Source organism: Marmota monax, unplaced genomic scaffold (assembly GCF_021218885.2).
Source record: "Marmota monax isolate L192 unplaced genomic scaffold, Marmota_monax_Labrador192_F-V1.1 WCK01_AAM20220418_F8-fsc00128, whole genome shotgun sequence".
Classification (NCBI taxonomy): domain Eukaryota; kingdom Metazoa; phylum Chordata; class Mammalia; order Rodentia; family Sciuridae; genus Marmota; species Marmota monax.
Genome location: NW_026693452.1, coordinates 3233879 through 3252399, shown reverse-complemented (window position 1 = coordinate 3252399; position 18521 = coordinate 3233879). Strand labels below are relative to the sequence as shown.

General features: G+C 37.7%; 1 protein-coding gene across 8 annotated transcripts in view; it reads right to left on the bottom strand.

Moving 5' to 3' along the window:
* Wdfy3 (WD repeat and FYVE domain containing 3) overlaps positions 1-18521 on the bottom strand; it is a 256720-nt gene that overhangs the window by 12038 nt on the left and 226161 nt on the right. For all 8 annotated transcript variants that reach the window (XM_046457610.2, XM_046457609.2, XM_046457613.2 and 5 more), the window contains 10 exons: positions 17897-18003; positions 16440-16593; positions 12319-12410; positions 11901-12113; positions 9401-9548; positions 8007-8161; positions 6899-7057; positions 4637-4816; positions 1639-1821; positions 435-531 (listed from right to left, as the gene is read on the bottom strand). In XM_046457610.2, coding sequence (XP_046313566.1) covers positions 435-531; positions 1639-1821; positions 4637-4816; positions 6899-7057; positions 8007-8161; positions 9401-9548; positions 11901-12113; positions 12319-12410; positions 16440-16593; positions 17897-18003 — 1488 coding nt within the window. The remainder of the gene's footprint in view (positions 1-434; positions 532-1638; positions 1822-4636; positions 4817-6898; positions 7058-8006; positions 8162-9400; positions 9549-11900; positions 12114-12318; positions 12411-16439; positions 16594-17896; positions 18004-18521) is intronic.

Here is an 18521-nt window from a genome sequence, read left to right as displayed (position 1 = left end):
GTTTACAAACATGATGCCACTCTGTTGTCCAGACTGAACAGCCAGGTGCGGGCAGAACAGGCATGGAAGAGAGGTGTTAGGTCATCCTACTATCTAACACTGGGCCTCCATATCTGCTTTGTATTTTCAGAACTAAAGGCCCACAGCTTTGGTCCTCTAGGAAGTTTGTTCTAAATTTAGTTTGAAATGTGGAAATCAACAAGACACTGCTACACTGAGTGTGTGCAGTAAACTGGAGAAACCCTGGCACACCTGCCCAAAGTAATTATACAACAGGCAGCGACTATGCTCTTGTGAGCCACGGCCAACCTTGGGCCCTTGATTATGTTGTGTGGTATAAAGTTACTCCTAGTGACCTTAAAAAATATATAATAATAATAATAAAAAGAAAAATATAGAAGGTGACCAAATGTTTTTTATAATGTATGAAATACCTATTTGTGCTTCTGGACAGTCTTCCTGCATTTCTAGGACTTCCTCAGGTTCAGGAGCTGGTGTTTCAGGAACTTGCAGAAATTCCATTCTCCAAAACTACATTTAAGTACGAAAGTAAAAAAAGAAAAAAGTGGATAATCAAATCAAGGAAATGATGTACATGTTAGTGGATGAGGACAAGCTCTCAAGGTTAAACACATAACTTCCTTTCTAGGATTGCACCAATGCAGAGTTCCTTGTGTCTTGTCAAATGTGGCAGGAACTGTCTTGCATAATGACTATTTCAGAGTGGATAAAGATGAATGTGGAAAAGTAAGTTCAAAAACATGGTTCAACGAAGTAAGTAAACTTCCGTTTCCTACAAAAATCTCAAGAGTCTTGCATATACAAATATCTACTGCAGATCTCCAAGAAGGCACATAGCCAGCAGGATCCCCAAATGTATCTGGCTGTGGAGCTTTTCACTCGCTAATCCAGTGACCTGGAATACCACTCAAGAAGGCAGACTCTTGGAGGCACAGGGTGTGGCAGGGCAGTGGGCTGGCAGCCTCACTGTCTCTAAGCATGCACCGTGACTAAGAAGGGCAGTAATCAACTGCTCTTTGCTTTGACAAAGAAAAAAAAAAAAAAAAACAGGCACAAAGAAAAATCTGAGCGAGAAAAATGTAAATATTTGCATAGACTACAAAGGTAAATACTTTGTTGAATCTCTTTTCTGAAGAGGCCAGACTCAGAAAACTAAGAAAAAGATACACCGCTTCTAGGTTTCAGGAGCAATCATGTGGGATCTGGCCCAGAAAAAAGCCTGAGGTCACTGGACACATTGTCTAGCTCTGTGCTACTCTGTACAGAAGACACTGTTCCCACTAATTACATTTTTCCTACAAAATTATTTGACAGGTTAAAAACCCAATACTTACACAGTTCACACTGTGAGCAGTCCCATGTGGCAGGGGGATCATGGTTAAGTGATCTCTGGTGTTAAGCTGTTGGCCGTCAGTAGCACTAACAACTCTACTAAGTAGGAAGAAAAGGGGCCCAATCTCTGATGTTCACCAAAACTGAGGAGCATGGGCCAGAGCCCATGTGGATAGCAGGGAGACTCTGCTAAACATCACAACCTGAACAGGTGTCCTTACACTTTAAACAGCTTCCTAAGTTTCAGGCAACTAGGACAGCAAATACTTCTTTGTGCCCACTTACCCTAACCTCTCCATTTGAGTGTCCTGTTACTATGACATTCTGTGTGTCCCATTCATTCATCTCTGACACGCAGCAGCAGACGATCTGCTGGCTCCAACCTGTGAACGTGTTTACACTCATGATAGGGTTCCCGTTAATGCTCCACACATGGATGTATGTGCCAGCGCAGGACACAATGTCCCCCTGCAAGATAAATGAAGACTGTTCATTCTCTTCATATTATATATTAGTTTCAGAAAAATAATTGCATCTTTGGCCTGCTCTCAAAACACCTCATCCCCTAGATTAATGGCTGAATTATTTCTAAGGTAACTTAGAATTCAGTGCTTAATGAGTTAAAAACAAATATCCTGATCTTCTTTAAAAATTCAAGAGGCTTCTTTAAAAATTCAAAGCTGAGTGGATGCTATGTCAGGGGGTCACAAATGGAGATGAGAGGCAAGTTTGTGCCCAGCACACTGCTGAGCAAGCTCTCATTCTACCACAAAGTACTATGTCATCAGAGGAGGTGACGAAATGTTCTTCTTCCTCCTGTTGTTTACAAACTCTATTTATACTTTTCATTTAGAGGAATTCACCCGCACAGACTTTTATGTAATTGAGTCCAATCACCAACACTATAGGGTAGAAGAAAAAATATTGAGTCCAGGTATATTGTGTCTCTCCAACAAATGACATGGTAATATCTTGGTAACATCATAATACCTTATTTTAAAATTCGCATTCACAAGAAGGGTGGGAGAATGAGGGTGAAAAAAGAAACCTGGCATGTAAGTCACTTCTAATAAAATCTAAGATTACCTGAGCTGATAACTCATGAAAACATGAATTCCAAAGGCCAGAAGGAAAGGCCTTTCCCTCAAGTCTGACCCTCACAGTGACCCTGTGAGGTCAGCTAGCACCAGATAGACTTCAGAGGGTGACAGTGAGGGGCACAGCAGCAGTTCTCTGTAGTCCCAACGTTCACAAACCATCCTGTACTGCCACTCTAATCCTAAGGTGGCCTGGTTGTCCCACTGCTGGCTGTTACTTTAGAAATGACCTAGTGATTGCAGGGCAGTCGGGAAATTCACAATAATCTATTAGATATTAGAAGATGGTCATGAAAAGCAGAGGGAGCACCAGAAGCTAAGTAGCAGCACCAACACAAGGATGAAGGCAAAGGGACACTGGGGTGGGATGACAAGGCTGCACTCTCTGCTCATCTACTGTTCCTAGCCTCTCTCTACAGCCCCTCTACCTCCATAGCAAGAAGCTAAACAAACCTGAACACAAATAATACTCTCTGTTGCTCTGTCTACCTCTGTATCAGGCACTGAGCTGTCTCTGAGTGTCAGCAGGTGAGATTTAATTAGTGTCCCTGGTCTCTGCAAGAAACCAGAGACAGCCAGTTCATTCTGCACTAGGCAAGACCTCTTCAGTGACTCCAGGGGGACACAATTAAGAATGCATTAAAGTGAATACTGTGGTCATGAGGGCTGAGCCATAGAAGAAGAAATAAAGAGCAGCTGCCAAGGGAACTTGGGCCCAAAATGTAAACACAAGTTAAGCACATTGGGTATTGGTTGGAGAAACAGAAATATAATTATTTTCATGTGTTAAGAAACTATAAAAAACATTTATGAAAAGAAAAGAAACCCCAAATCGCTTCTGCAGTATTTGCAGCAACTATTGCAATCCAGTGGGTGTATAATGCCTCAAATAACTGACTGTAAATAAAATTCTATTTAAGAACAACTTCAAAACAAAGAACTTCAATGAAATTAAGCATCTGACTCAGAGTAACACTGTTAGGTCAGAGTGGTTCTGTCGCTCCTATATTTTTCTACAGTTCTTTAGAAATAAAAGTTTTCAGGCCTAACCCAAGGCTGTGTTCTGAAATATCTTAAACCTATCAAATACACCAAAACCAAATTTGACTCTGTTACCCTTCCTTCCCCAACTTATTCACATTTCTGAGTCCTCCTACCATTAGTGAGACACTCCAGAAGCCTTTCACTAGAACTATTTTTTTTTTTTTTTTGGTGTGACTACAAGATTTTTGATTGTAAGTATAAAACAGTATTGTCTGAAAGAAATCAAAGATGTGAAGGAAAAGGAAAGTTGTCTGTGTGGATGGTAACAGAAACATCCCTCAATAACATGGTGAGAACTACCATTTCCTAAAGGTGGCCACAGGGCAGGAATGAGGCAGGAATGGGAATGTTGTCAATGAAGAGGCTGGGGTGGGTTCCTGGGACAGGATACGTTATCCTATAGTAATGTACCCTTGGACTTATGGACCTCATTTTTTGTAAACCTACTCTTAAGCTTCCCCTGCCTGACAACCCCTTAGTGATGAAGAGGACTCCCTCTCTTGTTCAATTCAGTGGGACTTGCTCTATTTGGGGAACTTCTAGTCCAGTGGATTTATTTTTATTTTTATTTATAAAATATTTATTTTTGAGATAAAATTCCTTGATAATTTGAGAATGTTTTAAAAATAATAACAAATTCTCTCATTTGGGCACCCAAATACTACTCTTTTCACTTTTCAAAACAAATAATGTATTTTGTTAAAAATTTCAACAAAATTTGAACATTCTTTTTTTAAAAAATATATTTTTTATTTGTGGATGAACATTTATTTTTATGTGGTGCTGGGAATTGAACCCAGTGCCTCATATGTGCTTAGGTAAGTGCTCTACCATGGAGCCACAACCCCAGCCTGAACATTCTTAATAAATCCCACGAGTTACTTATTTTTTAAAAAGCATATCATATTTGTTTTATTTTAACCAAATCTTGTTCTCTTTTAAAGTACCTAGTAGTGAATGAATTTTAAGATGAAAGTACTCTTTGGGTCAAAAATTTTAATCTCCATCTGCTTTTCAAAAAACACAGAAATCAAGAGAAATGTAGTGACTTTTAGAATGAGTGTCTATCAGCTTAGGAAAAGTCATTTTTTACTGAGTGTGGTTTCCCTGAATATAAAACAATTGTGCAATTTAATACTTACTGTTAATTCATTGATACAAAGAGTAGAAACCGGAGCTCGATGGCCTCGTAGCTGGGTTAGAAATGACAGTTTATTCAAATCCCAAATAATGCACGTCCGGTCGCGGGACCCACTGACAATTATGTGATAGGCTAGTGATGCTGTGGCGCAGGTGACAGTATCAGTGTGGCCAAGTAAGGCCTACAAAAGAAAACAGCAACATATCAGATCAATTATAGTAACAGATCCCATAGCGACTTCAGAAGCTCCCAGATTCATCAGATAGCTATGCTGAGGGCAGTGGGTGCCCTGAGTGGGGCCACTGGGCAGTGTGGGGCTGATCTTTCTCCTCATGTGGCCTATCGTGGGCTCATCCTGTATGGATGGGGGATGAGTTTTATTCTACTTTCCTAAACATAGGTCAGCATAGTTGAGAGCATGGGGATTGGCAGCTGCAACCCAGCTTGGATTTCTTCATGCTATTTCTATGTGGAAATACACTGATAATTGGCCCCCAAGCAGAATTGAAACTGTGTGTCCATTCTCTTATGCCACAAACACCTGTTTGTTTATTCTGAGGACCTGTAATTGATGAATTTTTTAAGGTGCACAAACTACATGCAGTTATTTTATGTTAGTCAAAAATTAAAAAATAAAAATATACAAATGATGAGAACCACAAGATTGCAGTATCTGGTTCTGAAAGACAAGGGAACAGTGTCATTCTGATGTGTCAATGTGCTGCAGTCCTGCTACTCCATGGGAAATATCTGAGGAGTTCTGTCTGAGAGGAACTTCTTCAAACTGGAATAAGAACTGTTCTCTTTTGCTAGAAAACGAAGAGAAACAGGACCCACGGGAATGAATGGTAGTAATTGAAAATAAGTAAGGATTCTGAAGGGAAAGATCGAGATTACTGTTAAGGAGTCCCTGAGTATCAGAATAGGCCATCTTCCCTGGCAGAAGAATATGCCTGCTTAAATAATGAGTTGGTTTAAAATTTGGGGCATACAGACATCTGCATGGTGTGTTTAGCAAACCCCATTTGACTGGCATGTCATCTTCAGAATCTTTTTTCTAAATTAAAAATATTTAAGCAGGAGTTTGGATCAGCAGAATGTATGTCAATTTGGTGCTTGTTTGTTTCAGGAGTTTGCTTCTCTTGGTGTGATTTGCCACAGGACTCAGGAAGTCTATGAAGCCTCTGGTCTATTTAGATGGTTGTTGGTAAAAGTACCAGGGGTCCAATTCTTTCTACAGATATTTAAGATACTACTGTTCAAAAGCATATCTAAAATAGTTTTGGAGTCAGAACTGAATTTAAATTCTGGTTTTTTGCACAACTATGATTTTGAGCATGTCATTTGACCTCTTTCTTTCTCTCTCTTTTTTTTTTTTTTTCAGGTGTAAAGTGTGGTTAATATCTTCCTTATGAAATTGTAAGGATTGAAGTTCTGTATTTTTAAGACATCCAGCATAGTGTCCTTAACATAGGAGGCATGCAATAAATGACAGTACTTACACTACTTTTCAATAATAATAAAAAAATACTTAAATGTATGCTTCTTATTTAAACAACATCTTCTGATAAATTCTCTCATAAATCAAATATTAAAAGATGGCTTGGGCTGGGGCTATAGCTCAGTGGCAGAGCACTTGCCTAGCATGCATAAGGCCCTGGGTTCAATACTCAGCACCACATAAAAATAAACAAATAAAATAAAGGCATTCTGTCCATTTACAACTACAAATTTTTTTTTTTAAAAGATGGCTTACTTATAAACAGACTATTGCTTTAAATGAAAATTATGTGATCAGAAATACCTGTTAACTAAATCTTCAAGGATTCTACTAAATATTATGAGTTTGGCAGGTCCTTAAGGAAATGACAAAAGAAGAGAGAAACAACTACGACTTTGTGGTTCATCTAAATGTAAATCATCTTGAAATTAGTAAGGATCAACAGCAAATATAATTTGATTTTCAAAAAGTTAATAAACATATAATTTGTAAGAAATATTTATATTACTTAAATATATTAACATATATTACCTAAAAATGACTTACTTTAATTTTTAAAAAAGAATCAGCTTGATAATTTTTAGAAATAGTATGTTCTGATTTACATTTTTTTTTTTTTTTTTTAAGAATTAAAAAAGTGCAAAAGAGCACTTTTTGGTTTTTTATGTTATGCCTGATGTACCTAGGGCGAAGGAAGCTTTGTTAGTTTCTCCAGAGCAGGCTGAGATGGAATGAGCTCATTCCATCTGCTCACCCTGTTACCTGCTTGAGCGTGAGAGTCTTCGCCTTTTCTTTTGAGGTGCCCAGCTCCCACACACACACAACCGTGCTTGTTCCACCTGTAATGACCAGCTTGGGGTTGGGGCAAATTGCACAGAGAATCTGGCCCCACTCTGACAAACATTCATAAACAGTTACTGCCTGTAAAACAAAACAGATGTGAGACACACATGCCAGCAAGTGCTCTAGACTTCTGCTGTGCAAGCAGCAGAGCTGAGTAAAGGGCAAGGCCCTCAGATGAGGCACCTCACAGGCACACACCAACTCACGTTCTGGGTTGGTTTTAGTTTTGTGATGTTTCCATTGAAGCTCCACACTGAATTGTTCCCACAGTTTCCTAACTGTACTTGCTGCCAAGAACCATAATTAAAAAGGACTTCATTCATCATGGGGAACTCTGGTTTCTCCAGTGTGGGAAAATGATGTTCAATTTGTGTGGTGCTGCTATGTAAGAAGCAGGAGATGATCCGGTAAAAGGGTATATGCTGTAACCAGTGGAAGCATGTGCACAGAAAGCACAGTGCTTTGAAGGAGAACATTAACTAAGCAAAATCATGTTGGCAGTGGAATGGAACAGGCTGGGCAGAGTCTATCCATCTTACAGTTGGGAGGGGCTCAAGGGCAAACACAGGGTAGCTGAAGGATCACTACATATGGCCTCTCAAAGAGATGATTATGGAACTCACAGCAGCTGCTGCTGTTTCCTGTGGGGTGGGGTAACAAGTTTTCTGTCAGCCATTTTAGAACATTAAGATGATAAGTGGACGAGATGGTGACTTGCCAAGAGAAGGCTATTCTGGTTAGCAGAAATGGTGAGCACCTTGTTGGCTAGGATCTTTTAGAGGAATTCTGTGGGCAGGAAGGGAACAACCAGCCCCTATTACTCAACTTACAAAAGAGGCTTGTTCTGCAGGAAACATGACTTCTCCACTAGCTCCCTTATCTTTGTCTGAGCAATGACACTCTCCTTTCTTCTGGCCTTTGGAAGAACAGCTGACAATCCACTGGACTGTGCTCTCTCCACCCCCATTATCAAGATATCCATGCCATGAAAGAGCAAGATTAAATGAGAAAGCAAGAAACCACAAACCTTGTCTGATTCATAGGTTCCCAGTCTGCAGCTGAGGTCTGCATAGCCCCAAGCAAAAGTTTTGTTCCAGGTTGGTGGGATAAGAACCTTATTCTGTTCTACTGCAAGAATACCTTTATCTGTACATACTATTTGTCCCACAGGCTCTTTGAGTTCTATTAATAAAAACCAAAAAACAAAACAAAACAAAAAAATAAGAAATTACATTAGGACAAGACAGGGAAACTAACTTCATTATCTCACAGGTATGGTAAGGTAATCTCAAATATTCATACAAATCAAGCATCCTGATACCTAAGACCAAATGATATCAGTAGCAAAGCTTGGATTTTGAGGCTGTTCCCAGACATGTTGGGTGGGGTGTCACCCAGACAGGTATTCTGCAGAACTTCCCTCCAGTCCTGTGTTTCTGCTGCTACACAGAGTAATCTGAGGTACTTCTCAGAATGCAGAGGGACACAGCCCCATCAATCAACCTATATCTTCAGCACCTTGCAAGCTACAGACTTAAAGGAAGGCTATAACATGCCCCAAGAGGCATGGTCTTCCTACTCCACGTAAGAAATTGCCAAACAACTAAACCTCCAGAACAGACACTGGGCAGTGACAGGAGATAGCAAGGAGCAGATTCCCTGTGATGAGATAGAATGGCAGAGTGTTGCCTACCAAATCAGTTTGATGCTCCAACTCTTAAATTGATTAAAGTGACCAACTTCAAGACTTTACAAAACATTTTTTTTTTTTTTCATTCTAAGGGTAAAATTTCTACCTCAAAAACTTCTTTTAGATAAGTATACCATTAGATAAAAGGTGGGATGTCTTTTGGTTGGCATATTGAAAATATGGTCTGCCTACTGCTATTTTTTTTCTTTTTAACTTATTTATTTATTCTAATTTGTTATATATGACAGCACGGTGCATTTCAATTCATAGTATACATATAGAACACAATTTTTCATGTCTCTGGTTGTACATAAAGTAGAGTCACAACATTCGTGTCTTCATACATGTACCTGCAGTAATGATGTCCATCTATTTCATCGTCTTCCTACTGCTATTTGATATACTGAATATATGTAGGAAAAATAAAAAATGTAGACAAAGTTTTTTCTGCAAGTAAAATTGAAGTTACAAAATTTTGATATCTTAGAATTGACTAAATTAACAGAAGGGAGAAATATGTTTGGCTCTTTCTGATACAGAATCCAACTGGTGAAAAAAAGAAAACAGAAAAAAGAAGATACTAGAAAGCATTCAGTAATTTTACACAAAAAGTATACAGTACTTACTACAAAAGACACAATTGCTAAATAACAAGTTTGCTTTTGCTGAATTAAGATTATTAAACAATGCCATCAAATCATGAGTTAACAGTTTATTTCTCATCACCTTACCTTTTATGGGTGTTAGGGAAGGCCTCAAGTTGTCTAGGTGATGGAAAAAGATCTTGTCACTCGTGGATCCTGGTGGGACTGAGATTCCTGCACTGTCTCCATTGAGTCGACTCCTCACTCGTTTTGGTGGATGAGGTTTTTTAAATAACTGTACAAAAGATGACATACTTTATAATAAAAAATACACTTATTAAGACCTTTAATATGCTAGGCATTATGTTCTTATTTAACTTAAGTTTTACAATAAACATTAGATACTACATTATCCTATTTTACATTTGAGGAAAGAAATCCAAAGAGGCTAAGAGGATTTCCAGCAAACTCATAACTCATTAAGTAGGTAAAGGACTATGATGCTAAAGCTTGATTGCTATTGTGTTCTATGTTAAGCTGAATTAACTCTGTGAAAGAACATTAATCCACCAAACTGTAGTTGATTTATAACAGTTTTCCAATTATTTTTAAAAGGCAACTGATTCTTCATAGCCCAGTACCATTCTGGGCCATTTAAGGTGGATAGACACTTTAACTGGATTAGTTCTGGCTTCCACCATGGCTTTTCGTAATGTGATTTAGCAACATGATTTTGGTGCTGTTTAGATGCTACAAATTTGCTGAAAATATGAACATTATTCTCTTCCTTTCACTTTGCAATGAAGAAAGAAAAAAAAAAGAAAAGAAAAATCTTTGGAATTTTTGTTCAGTATTTCTACAGCTAAAAATATTAATATACGCTTAAGATTATTTTTCAAATTTAATGTAAAATTATTTTTCAAATAATGTAGATCTTCAAACGGATACAGTAGTTTCTGCTGGAAAATTAATATTTGAGAAAGCTATCTAGAAAAACTTGGATGAGCTTAGACTAAACATAAAAACAATAGCACTATGCTTCAAGAAGATGTTTTGGGTTTCTGGGGGAAAAATGACAGGAAATATGCTTTGTACAGACAAAGATAGCACTGTAGGCTTCCAGAGCGTTAAGCATTTTGTTTATGTTAGCTATGTACAGGGGCACAGAGTCAGGGTTCTTTTATCTTCTACAGATTCTGAAATTGTAAAAAAGATGCAATTTAAAGCATGCTTACAAATAAATATTTACTGAACAACTTTTATGTGAGGCCCTAACATAGAGCCCATGTGACAGCTCATACATATATAGAGTCACCATAAAATTGAGATTTTCTTAGATTGTTTACTTGAAAGTATTCTCTATTAGTCAATGGCCTGTCCTAGATGTATGTTTGTATCCAAGTCATATCTCCCAGTCTGCTGGCCTCTTATATTCCAAAGTAGCACACAAATCCTGCAGTGGTGCCATGTGTCTTTATATACATGTTCAGAACATGCATTTCCCACAGGGTATGCAACAGGGATCCTGCCTTTTAACACTCAGGAAAAAGGACAGGTTCACTTAAATAAAGATTTAATTAAAACTCTCCAACTGTGAGTACTTTACTGAAGAACATTTTGCTTGAAAAGAAACATGGTTCCTTTGGTAGGGATCAGACTACATTGTAAATGGTACAGTAGTGTCCTGCTGTCTATCTGGCTTTCCCACATACAACTGGCCATTATTCTGTGTGTTCCCAAGTGTCCACCCTGGAGATCTTTAAGTTGGCTAGCCTTATAAAAAGGGATTTCAGGAGAGATATGTGAAGCAGAAACAGGGAAGACGGCCAGGGCCAAAAGTGTACAGCCCCTCGCATCTGGCACAGGATGGGGACTTGCAAGCTCAGCAGAGTCCCTCCTCTCACTGTGCTGCAGATATTCCTGCTTCTGCCTGCCCCTCATACATAGTAGAAAGAGAAGGGGGGTGCTCATCACTGTGCACAACACAGAGATCTACAGTCCTGGAGTGCTAAGGGGCACAGCTCTTGGTCTTTCCAGGTTCCAGACAGTGGTGAGAGCCGCTGGTGCATGTCCTGGGCACTGCTGTGGCACAAGTCCTCATGGCACAGCACTCTCCTCACTGTTCACTAATGTAACCCAATCATCATCTGCTCCATGAATCTCTACAGCTGTGTCCCGAGTGCTCTTCTGTCCAAATTTAGCTCCTCTGCAAAGTGCATGCACTTGTGTGTGTGTATGTGTGTTACAAACACTAGCAGGGGTACCAGGGGGAACTGACTAGGCCAGAATGAACTGTAAAAGCTTAATTAAATATGACCATGTCATTTTCCTCCCTAAAATCAGCACAGCTTCCCACTGGCATCAGATGAAACCCTGTCTCTGTGCACACTGTGGTCTATCAGGTCATGAGCAAGAAAACATGCCCTGTTCCAGTCTGAGTGAAAATTCTCTTCAAACATCAAAAAGTTTATTTATCTCACATAAAAGTGAGGAGAAGCAAGTAATCTAGGATCATTAATCTAATGAACAATTTTTATGATTCATTATTAACTTAGACTAAACTTAATTATTATGTGGTAATCTACCAACTATACAAATATTACGGAATGACACTGAGTCACTGCTGATAAGAAAAGAACAACCATACCTGTTTAGGGATCTGACCAAAGTTATTAATGAAGCCGATGGTGGCTGTCTCCTTCAGTGGATCATTTATATTGTAGATATCCACTTGACCCTCATAAAAAAGGTGATGGAAGACATTCACAGCTTCTACCGCAGCAGGACCCTGCTGTTTGTAGCCGAAGATTAAATCAATCCACTCATGCAGATGGGCACTCACATAATCACACTCCAAAGCCTGTAATTCCAAAACACAAGCTAGGTAAGGGGCTGGCGTTTATTACTTGCTCACAAAGTCAAGAAACCTGGCTAGTGGTCAATAGGAATTAAAATAATTAAAAATCATTATGATAATATTAGTAACTTAAGTGAATGCAAAATACACAAATCAAGGTCCTTTCTATAGCGTGATCACAACCCACTCCAGAGTGCACCCTTATTACCTCACGGTGGACTCGAATGAATTCTCGTGGGTCCCCTTTGGCCCAAGGTGGAAGGATAACATCTCCAAGCTTGGTGCCGTTTTGTTTACAGCCTGCACAATTGGATACATTAAAAAGAAAATGAAAGAATGGGACAAATGTTAACTTCATTTACAGTGACAGAGAAATAGTGTGAGAGATTCATTACTAGAACTACCAAGTTTCACCACAGAAAAGCCCCACAGGGATCATCCACTCTGGTGTCTCCCCAAGGTTGTTCCTTAGAGCATTTCCTTAAAAAGATTTGCTAAGTGCTAGTAAAACCAGGATTCTTGCTCTCAAATGTCTGCAGGAAATGATGAGTTATACAAAATTGAACATATTCTATAAGGCCTGAAAGAGGCCTTGAAGGTAAACATGTTAATATACTTGTCCTGCTCTAAGAGGGACACCAGACACAAACTTTCTGAAATGCTATTGACTATAGGACTCCTCTTCAATGAGATCTTCCAAGAGGCTACTGTTTTGAGCCTCCTGAAGATAAATGCAGTACATGAGGTTTCTCATATTTTTGACACAAATTCTTGAGAAAGCTCTATAGAACTGAGATATACTTTGCAGTGATGGTTTTCTCTAAAGAAATGAAATTAGAATATAACTTTTTGTTGTTCTTGCATCACTTAAAAGAAAAAATATTTGGAAAGACCATAAACTGTTATTTTAAGTCACAGCCAGATAATCTCTAAAGTATTAAAGAAGTCATTTGCTATGAAATCTATTTGCATTAAAAATACACACACTCACGAACACACATTAAGTAGGATTGGTATTTAAGGAAACAGGTTCTCTTCCCCCTTCTTTTTTGGAAAAACACCAAAAAGTAATTTTAGCTTACAGTTTTCATAGGTTTAGATTATCATTGTAACAAACGACTGTAAATAGTAAAGACTTAACTCCCTGGCTTCCTAGCAGTTGATTAGATAGTAGTTCTATTATGAATTTCACACAGAAGTGAAGTCATTCAAATTTTAGAGCACAAAGTCAACTCCAAATGGAAACCAACATTTCCTTTAGAAACTTATTTTCATCATTGTTATTTGATTGTTGACATAAATCGGGTCATTATGCCGCATCCCTGCAAGCACACACACCTCACACATTCCTGCCAATCCCTCTCAAATGCTCTCTTTAGTCCAAGTTTTTTGATAATGAGAAACTGGTAATAATTCTCAGGCTTCTTGAGATATAACCTACTTTTCAAGATTTTGCTATACTCCCTAAATGCTTATGTTGGAGAATTTTATTAGCACTAGCTGCATTTTAAAAATGACATACACGGAAAACAAAACCTACAGAGAAACCCTCAGTCTATTCTGCAACTCCCCCACTGTGTACATCCAGGGATGTGAGAACAAGATGGGGTCAGGGAAAACTCCCAGGTGTGTGTGTGTGTGTGTGTGTGTGTGTGTGTTTAATAATATCACTATCTTTTTTGATAGAGAGCAATGGGTGTTTAGTTTTGTTTGTTTTTCTCTTTTGAGGTGAAATTCGTACATTCCTCTGTGAATGGGTATTTCCTGTGAATGGAATTATATATCACATGACCTTCTGAGGCTGGCTTCTTTCACTCAGCATGTTTTTGAGGTTCATTCATTGCTAATTTTGGACATGGAATGTCCCTCAAAGTTCTGTGTTAAAGGTTTTGTCCTAGGCTGGTGCTACTCAGAGGTCTTTTGGTCACTGTGAGAGTGCCCTTGAAGAGGAGAGTGAGACCCCAGCCCCCTCCTCTGCCTCTCTTTTCTGCTTTCTGGCCATGAGGTGAGCAGCTTTGTTCCACCACATGTTTCTATGATGGTGTGTTGCCTTACTACAGGCCCCAAAGCAATGGGGCCAATCCACCATGGACTGAAACCTCTAAAATTATAAGCTAAAAAACCCCTTTTCTCTTTATCAGTTGATTATCTCAGGTATTTATTACAATAAATGAAAAGTTAACACATCCATGTTGTAGCATTTATCAGTACTTCATTCATTGATATGGCTGAATAATCTTTCATTATATGTATGTATCACACTTTGTTTATCTATTCACACCTTGACAGACATCTGGGCTATTTCTACTATTTGGCTATTTGGAGTTCTGCCACTATAAACATGCTTGTGCAGGCATTTGTTTGAGCTCCTGTTCTCAATTCTTATATACTCAGGAGTAGAATTGCTGATCATATGGTAATTTTGTTTAACTTTTTGAGGAACTTTCAAACTCTTTCCCACGGTAGCTGACCATTTTATGATCTCACTAGCAATGTACAAGTGTTTTCATTTTCACATCTTTGCCAGCCCTGGCTATTTTCTGATTTTCCCAGATATTTGCCACCTTAGTGGATGTGGAGTGTTATCTCATCATGATTTTGTTTTGCAGTGACTAATAACTAATGATGATGAGCATCTTTTCTGTGCTTACTGGACACATATATGGAGAAATATCTAACTAAGTCTTTTACCCATTTTTCAACAAGGTTGTTTATTTTCAGGCTGCTGAATTTTAAGAGTTGTTTATATTATATAGATCCTAGACTCTTACCAGATATCTCATTTTCAAATGTTTTCCCCTACTCCACAGGCTGTCTTTTTACTTTCTGGACAAAATCTTTGGATGCCAAAGTTTTCAATGTTGATGGAGTCTAACTTATCTTTAGTTGCTGCTTTTTTTTTTTTTTTTTGATATCTAAGAATCCATTAACAAATTCAAGATCATGAAGATTTACCCTTATGGTTTCTTATGAGAGTTTTATGTTTTTAGCCTTTAAATTTAAACAGTGTTTTTGATTTTAAGAAGGAAAGATGATGTGTTATGAATGTGAATATGATAAAGATGAAAGTACATGACCTTCTTTTATTTACTTATTTTAAAAGTGGATTGTTTGGTTGGGTTTGTAAGTGGTCTGATTGAAACACTTTGCAACATAGATCATCATAACTGATTCAAAGATTATAGAAAATTCGAGGGATCTTTTTCTTTTTGCACCTCTCCGTATTTGTTTCTTTGAAAGTGGTATCTCTAGGGAATGCAGCATTCTTCAAGTGATGTTGTAAGTGAACATAAGAAAGTACTCAGGTGTACTCATTTTTCAGTACTCATGTGTACACATCTGTTTATTTTGCTTACTGACCATATATGCACTCCTGCCCAAGAGTGAGCTCCAGGCCCAATCAGAGTTAATGAGGACTTTTCCTAGGAATACTGAAAGTCTTACAATATTTCTTATTGAATCCCATTCCACACAGTTATACCTGCTAATGGACAGTTAATAAAAGTTAATTTTGAAAAATTTAAAAACAAAAATTATAAAATGTAAAAGATAGGAATATTTCCCTGAATTTTCTGTTAATGAAAATTTGGAGGTAAGATGGTAATGATTTATATGCTTAACTCTTAAAAACAATAAATGTAGGGTATATTAAAAAAAAAGTACAAAATGTGGCAGAAATATTCTAAAGTACAAGCAATGGAATTCTGATATGTTTTAAAAGAAATACTCAAAAGCACAGATCATCAAATTGTATTCTAAGAAACTCTAAACAAAGTCAAATTTATTTCTTCTAACTGCCAAGAATATAAGAGACACTACTGATGAAATTTCTCTCCTTTTTATAAATGGTGATTTTATACTGTTTTTCTACAAAATAGGATCTAACAGGATAAAGAAAAGGGATCCATTTAAAGTTTTTGAAATTTGATTTTGAAACACATTAAAACAAGAATACCTCAGGCCACACTCACACACGATTAGAACAATACATAAAAATTTAGATTCTTGACTACTAATGGGTTTCAATGGTCATAATTTTCAAAACTTAACTTTACGACTGTTTTCACTAGAACAACAAAATTCTAAACATCTGATGTAATCTGTTTCAATTTATAAATGTCTCTAGAACGCTAGGTTTGAAACAGCATTTTGGGGGAATAAACGTGCTTTTTAAAATATTTAATTACATGCATCCAATTATAGTCAATAATAGCAACTAACAGTATAAGGAAATCTTTTCTTGTTAATGCATGGGGCAGACAATCTTCAGAAGTGACTTGTTTCTACTATTCTTTGCCTGGCTAACATTCCTAACACAGCTCTACGTACCTAGATCAAAGTTGTTGGAATTGAACAGGAATTCTGGTAAGTAAAAAAATTCTGGGATAAGTTCTTTTACGTCTGCCATGTTGTGCTTTGATGCTGAATACCAGGCCTCGCGCACACTGTGAAACATCCGGTCAGCCAGGTCAAAGTGGCCACCCTGTGGGCAGAATGAGAAGGCACCTCTCTATTAGAGAACCATTCCCACCTCACAGCTTCTGTCAAGTTCAAGGGCTTAAAAACCTCAAATATGTTTGGTGACATTTCAATCTCGCATCATCCTATGTTAAATACATGAAATTTAAAATCACAAAAGAAAACCTAGTCTCTTTGGAGTACTCCTTACAAAGGATGCTCAATAGATTGGTTTTATAATCAAAGTGAAATATAAATATAAAGATTTTTAAAAAGTCATTTAAAAATATTAGTTTTTAGACAGGACAAGACTGTAAGGAAATATAAATACTTCCATAATTTGATGATGCCCTTCTAAGAAAGAAGGTCTAATGTAAACCATTTATAGTTGGAAATATTCAAGTTATTATACATATACTTGGCTAATTTTAGAAATTAACATGACAATTCAATCACATGTGGTTGAACTGGGAATTAGAATTAAGTGGAGAATTAGGAAAGGTGATAGGAAAGTTACAGGTTGATGAAACAAGTTAAAAGACAAAAGGGTCTTTTGCGGCCTCATAGATACACTACCTTCCTTCTCCAGTCACACTGGTCCCTGTGTGTTTTAATGAACATGGTATTTACTGTGAGAAAATGCCAAAGCCCATGACAGCTAAGACTTGCCCCAGCCTGGCCTCTTTCCTTTCTCACTTCATCCCTTGTGACTCTCATATTTGCTTACTCCATTCTGAACACAAGGGCCTCCCTGCTATTTCTCCAAACACATCAGGCACATACCTTCTTCTGAGGCTCTGGCTCTATTTCTACTCAGAGCACACCTCCCTCAGGTGTATGTAGGAGTAACTCCTTCTCCTCACTGAGGTTTTTGTTCAGAGGAGGCCTACTCCCATTACTCCATTTTAAGCCCTTTCCCTCCCCACTTTACCTAATGTATATATATTTTCCTGATACCTTTAATCATACTCTAAAACACTTTACAGATTACTCATTCATTATGTTTGGCTGTCTCTCTCAACTGAGGTCTAGAAACTCCATAAGGCATCTTTCTTCACTGACAGTCTTCCAAGTACCTGAAACAGTGCCTAACACATAGTAGGCATTCAGTAAATACTTGATGACTGAATGAAAGAGAATGCAATTATAATCAAGAAGACACCAAATGAGTTAGGATATATCACTCTTTTTAGGTCCAGCAAAATTCTATTTAAATCTGTTTGACTACTTTGCCACTAAAACTTCATAGGCTTCTATAAGGCAAGACAATGCATTTTAAAGGAAAGAAGACTTGAATAGAATGGTCAAATTCCAAATTTAGGTTTTACCTGTAGCCTTAAGAATATCTGTGTGAAAGGCTCCATCCTTACAAGGTATGAGGCTACGATCATTGCAGATGAATAGTGGGTTCCATAGTGGTACGCTGGGGTTTCTCCTGTTCCAGATATTCAAGCATAATAGAAAACAAAGAGGAAATATGAAAAATAAAATTGATATTAATCAACAGACTTGGAAATGCTAGCAAATGTGTTTGTGAACTGTTACACTAAATGTAGTTAGCTATTGGCATTTGTAGCAGGAAAACTTCACAAAGACACCACTGTTCCCTCACTTAATGTCTTTGGCAATAATCCAAAGTAAGTATAATTCAATGGCTGGTTCTCAAAGCTTATTGTTAAAGAGCTAATCCTTAACAGCAAACCAGCTTCACTAGAGGAGAACACTGATTTATAGCTAATTTTTATCAGGTTCTGGCTTTGCAGTTATGTATTTTTATATATAGCCTTTTTGGCAAAAAGGGAGGAAAGTGGAGAGAATCCAGACACATACACTAATAGGCTCAGGGTTTCCCCCCTTTGTTTGGTCTATTTGAAGGGAAAACACAATAAACATTAAACACAATAAATAACAAATGAATCATTTAATTAAAGAAAGCAGTTAATTTCTTTTTGT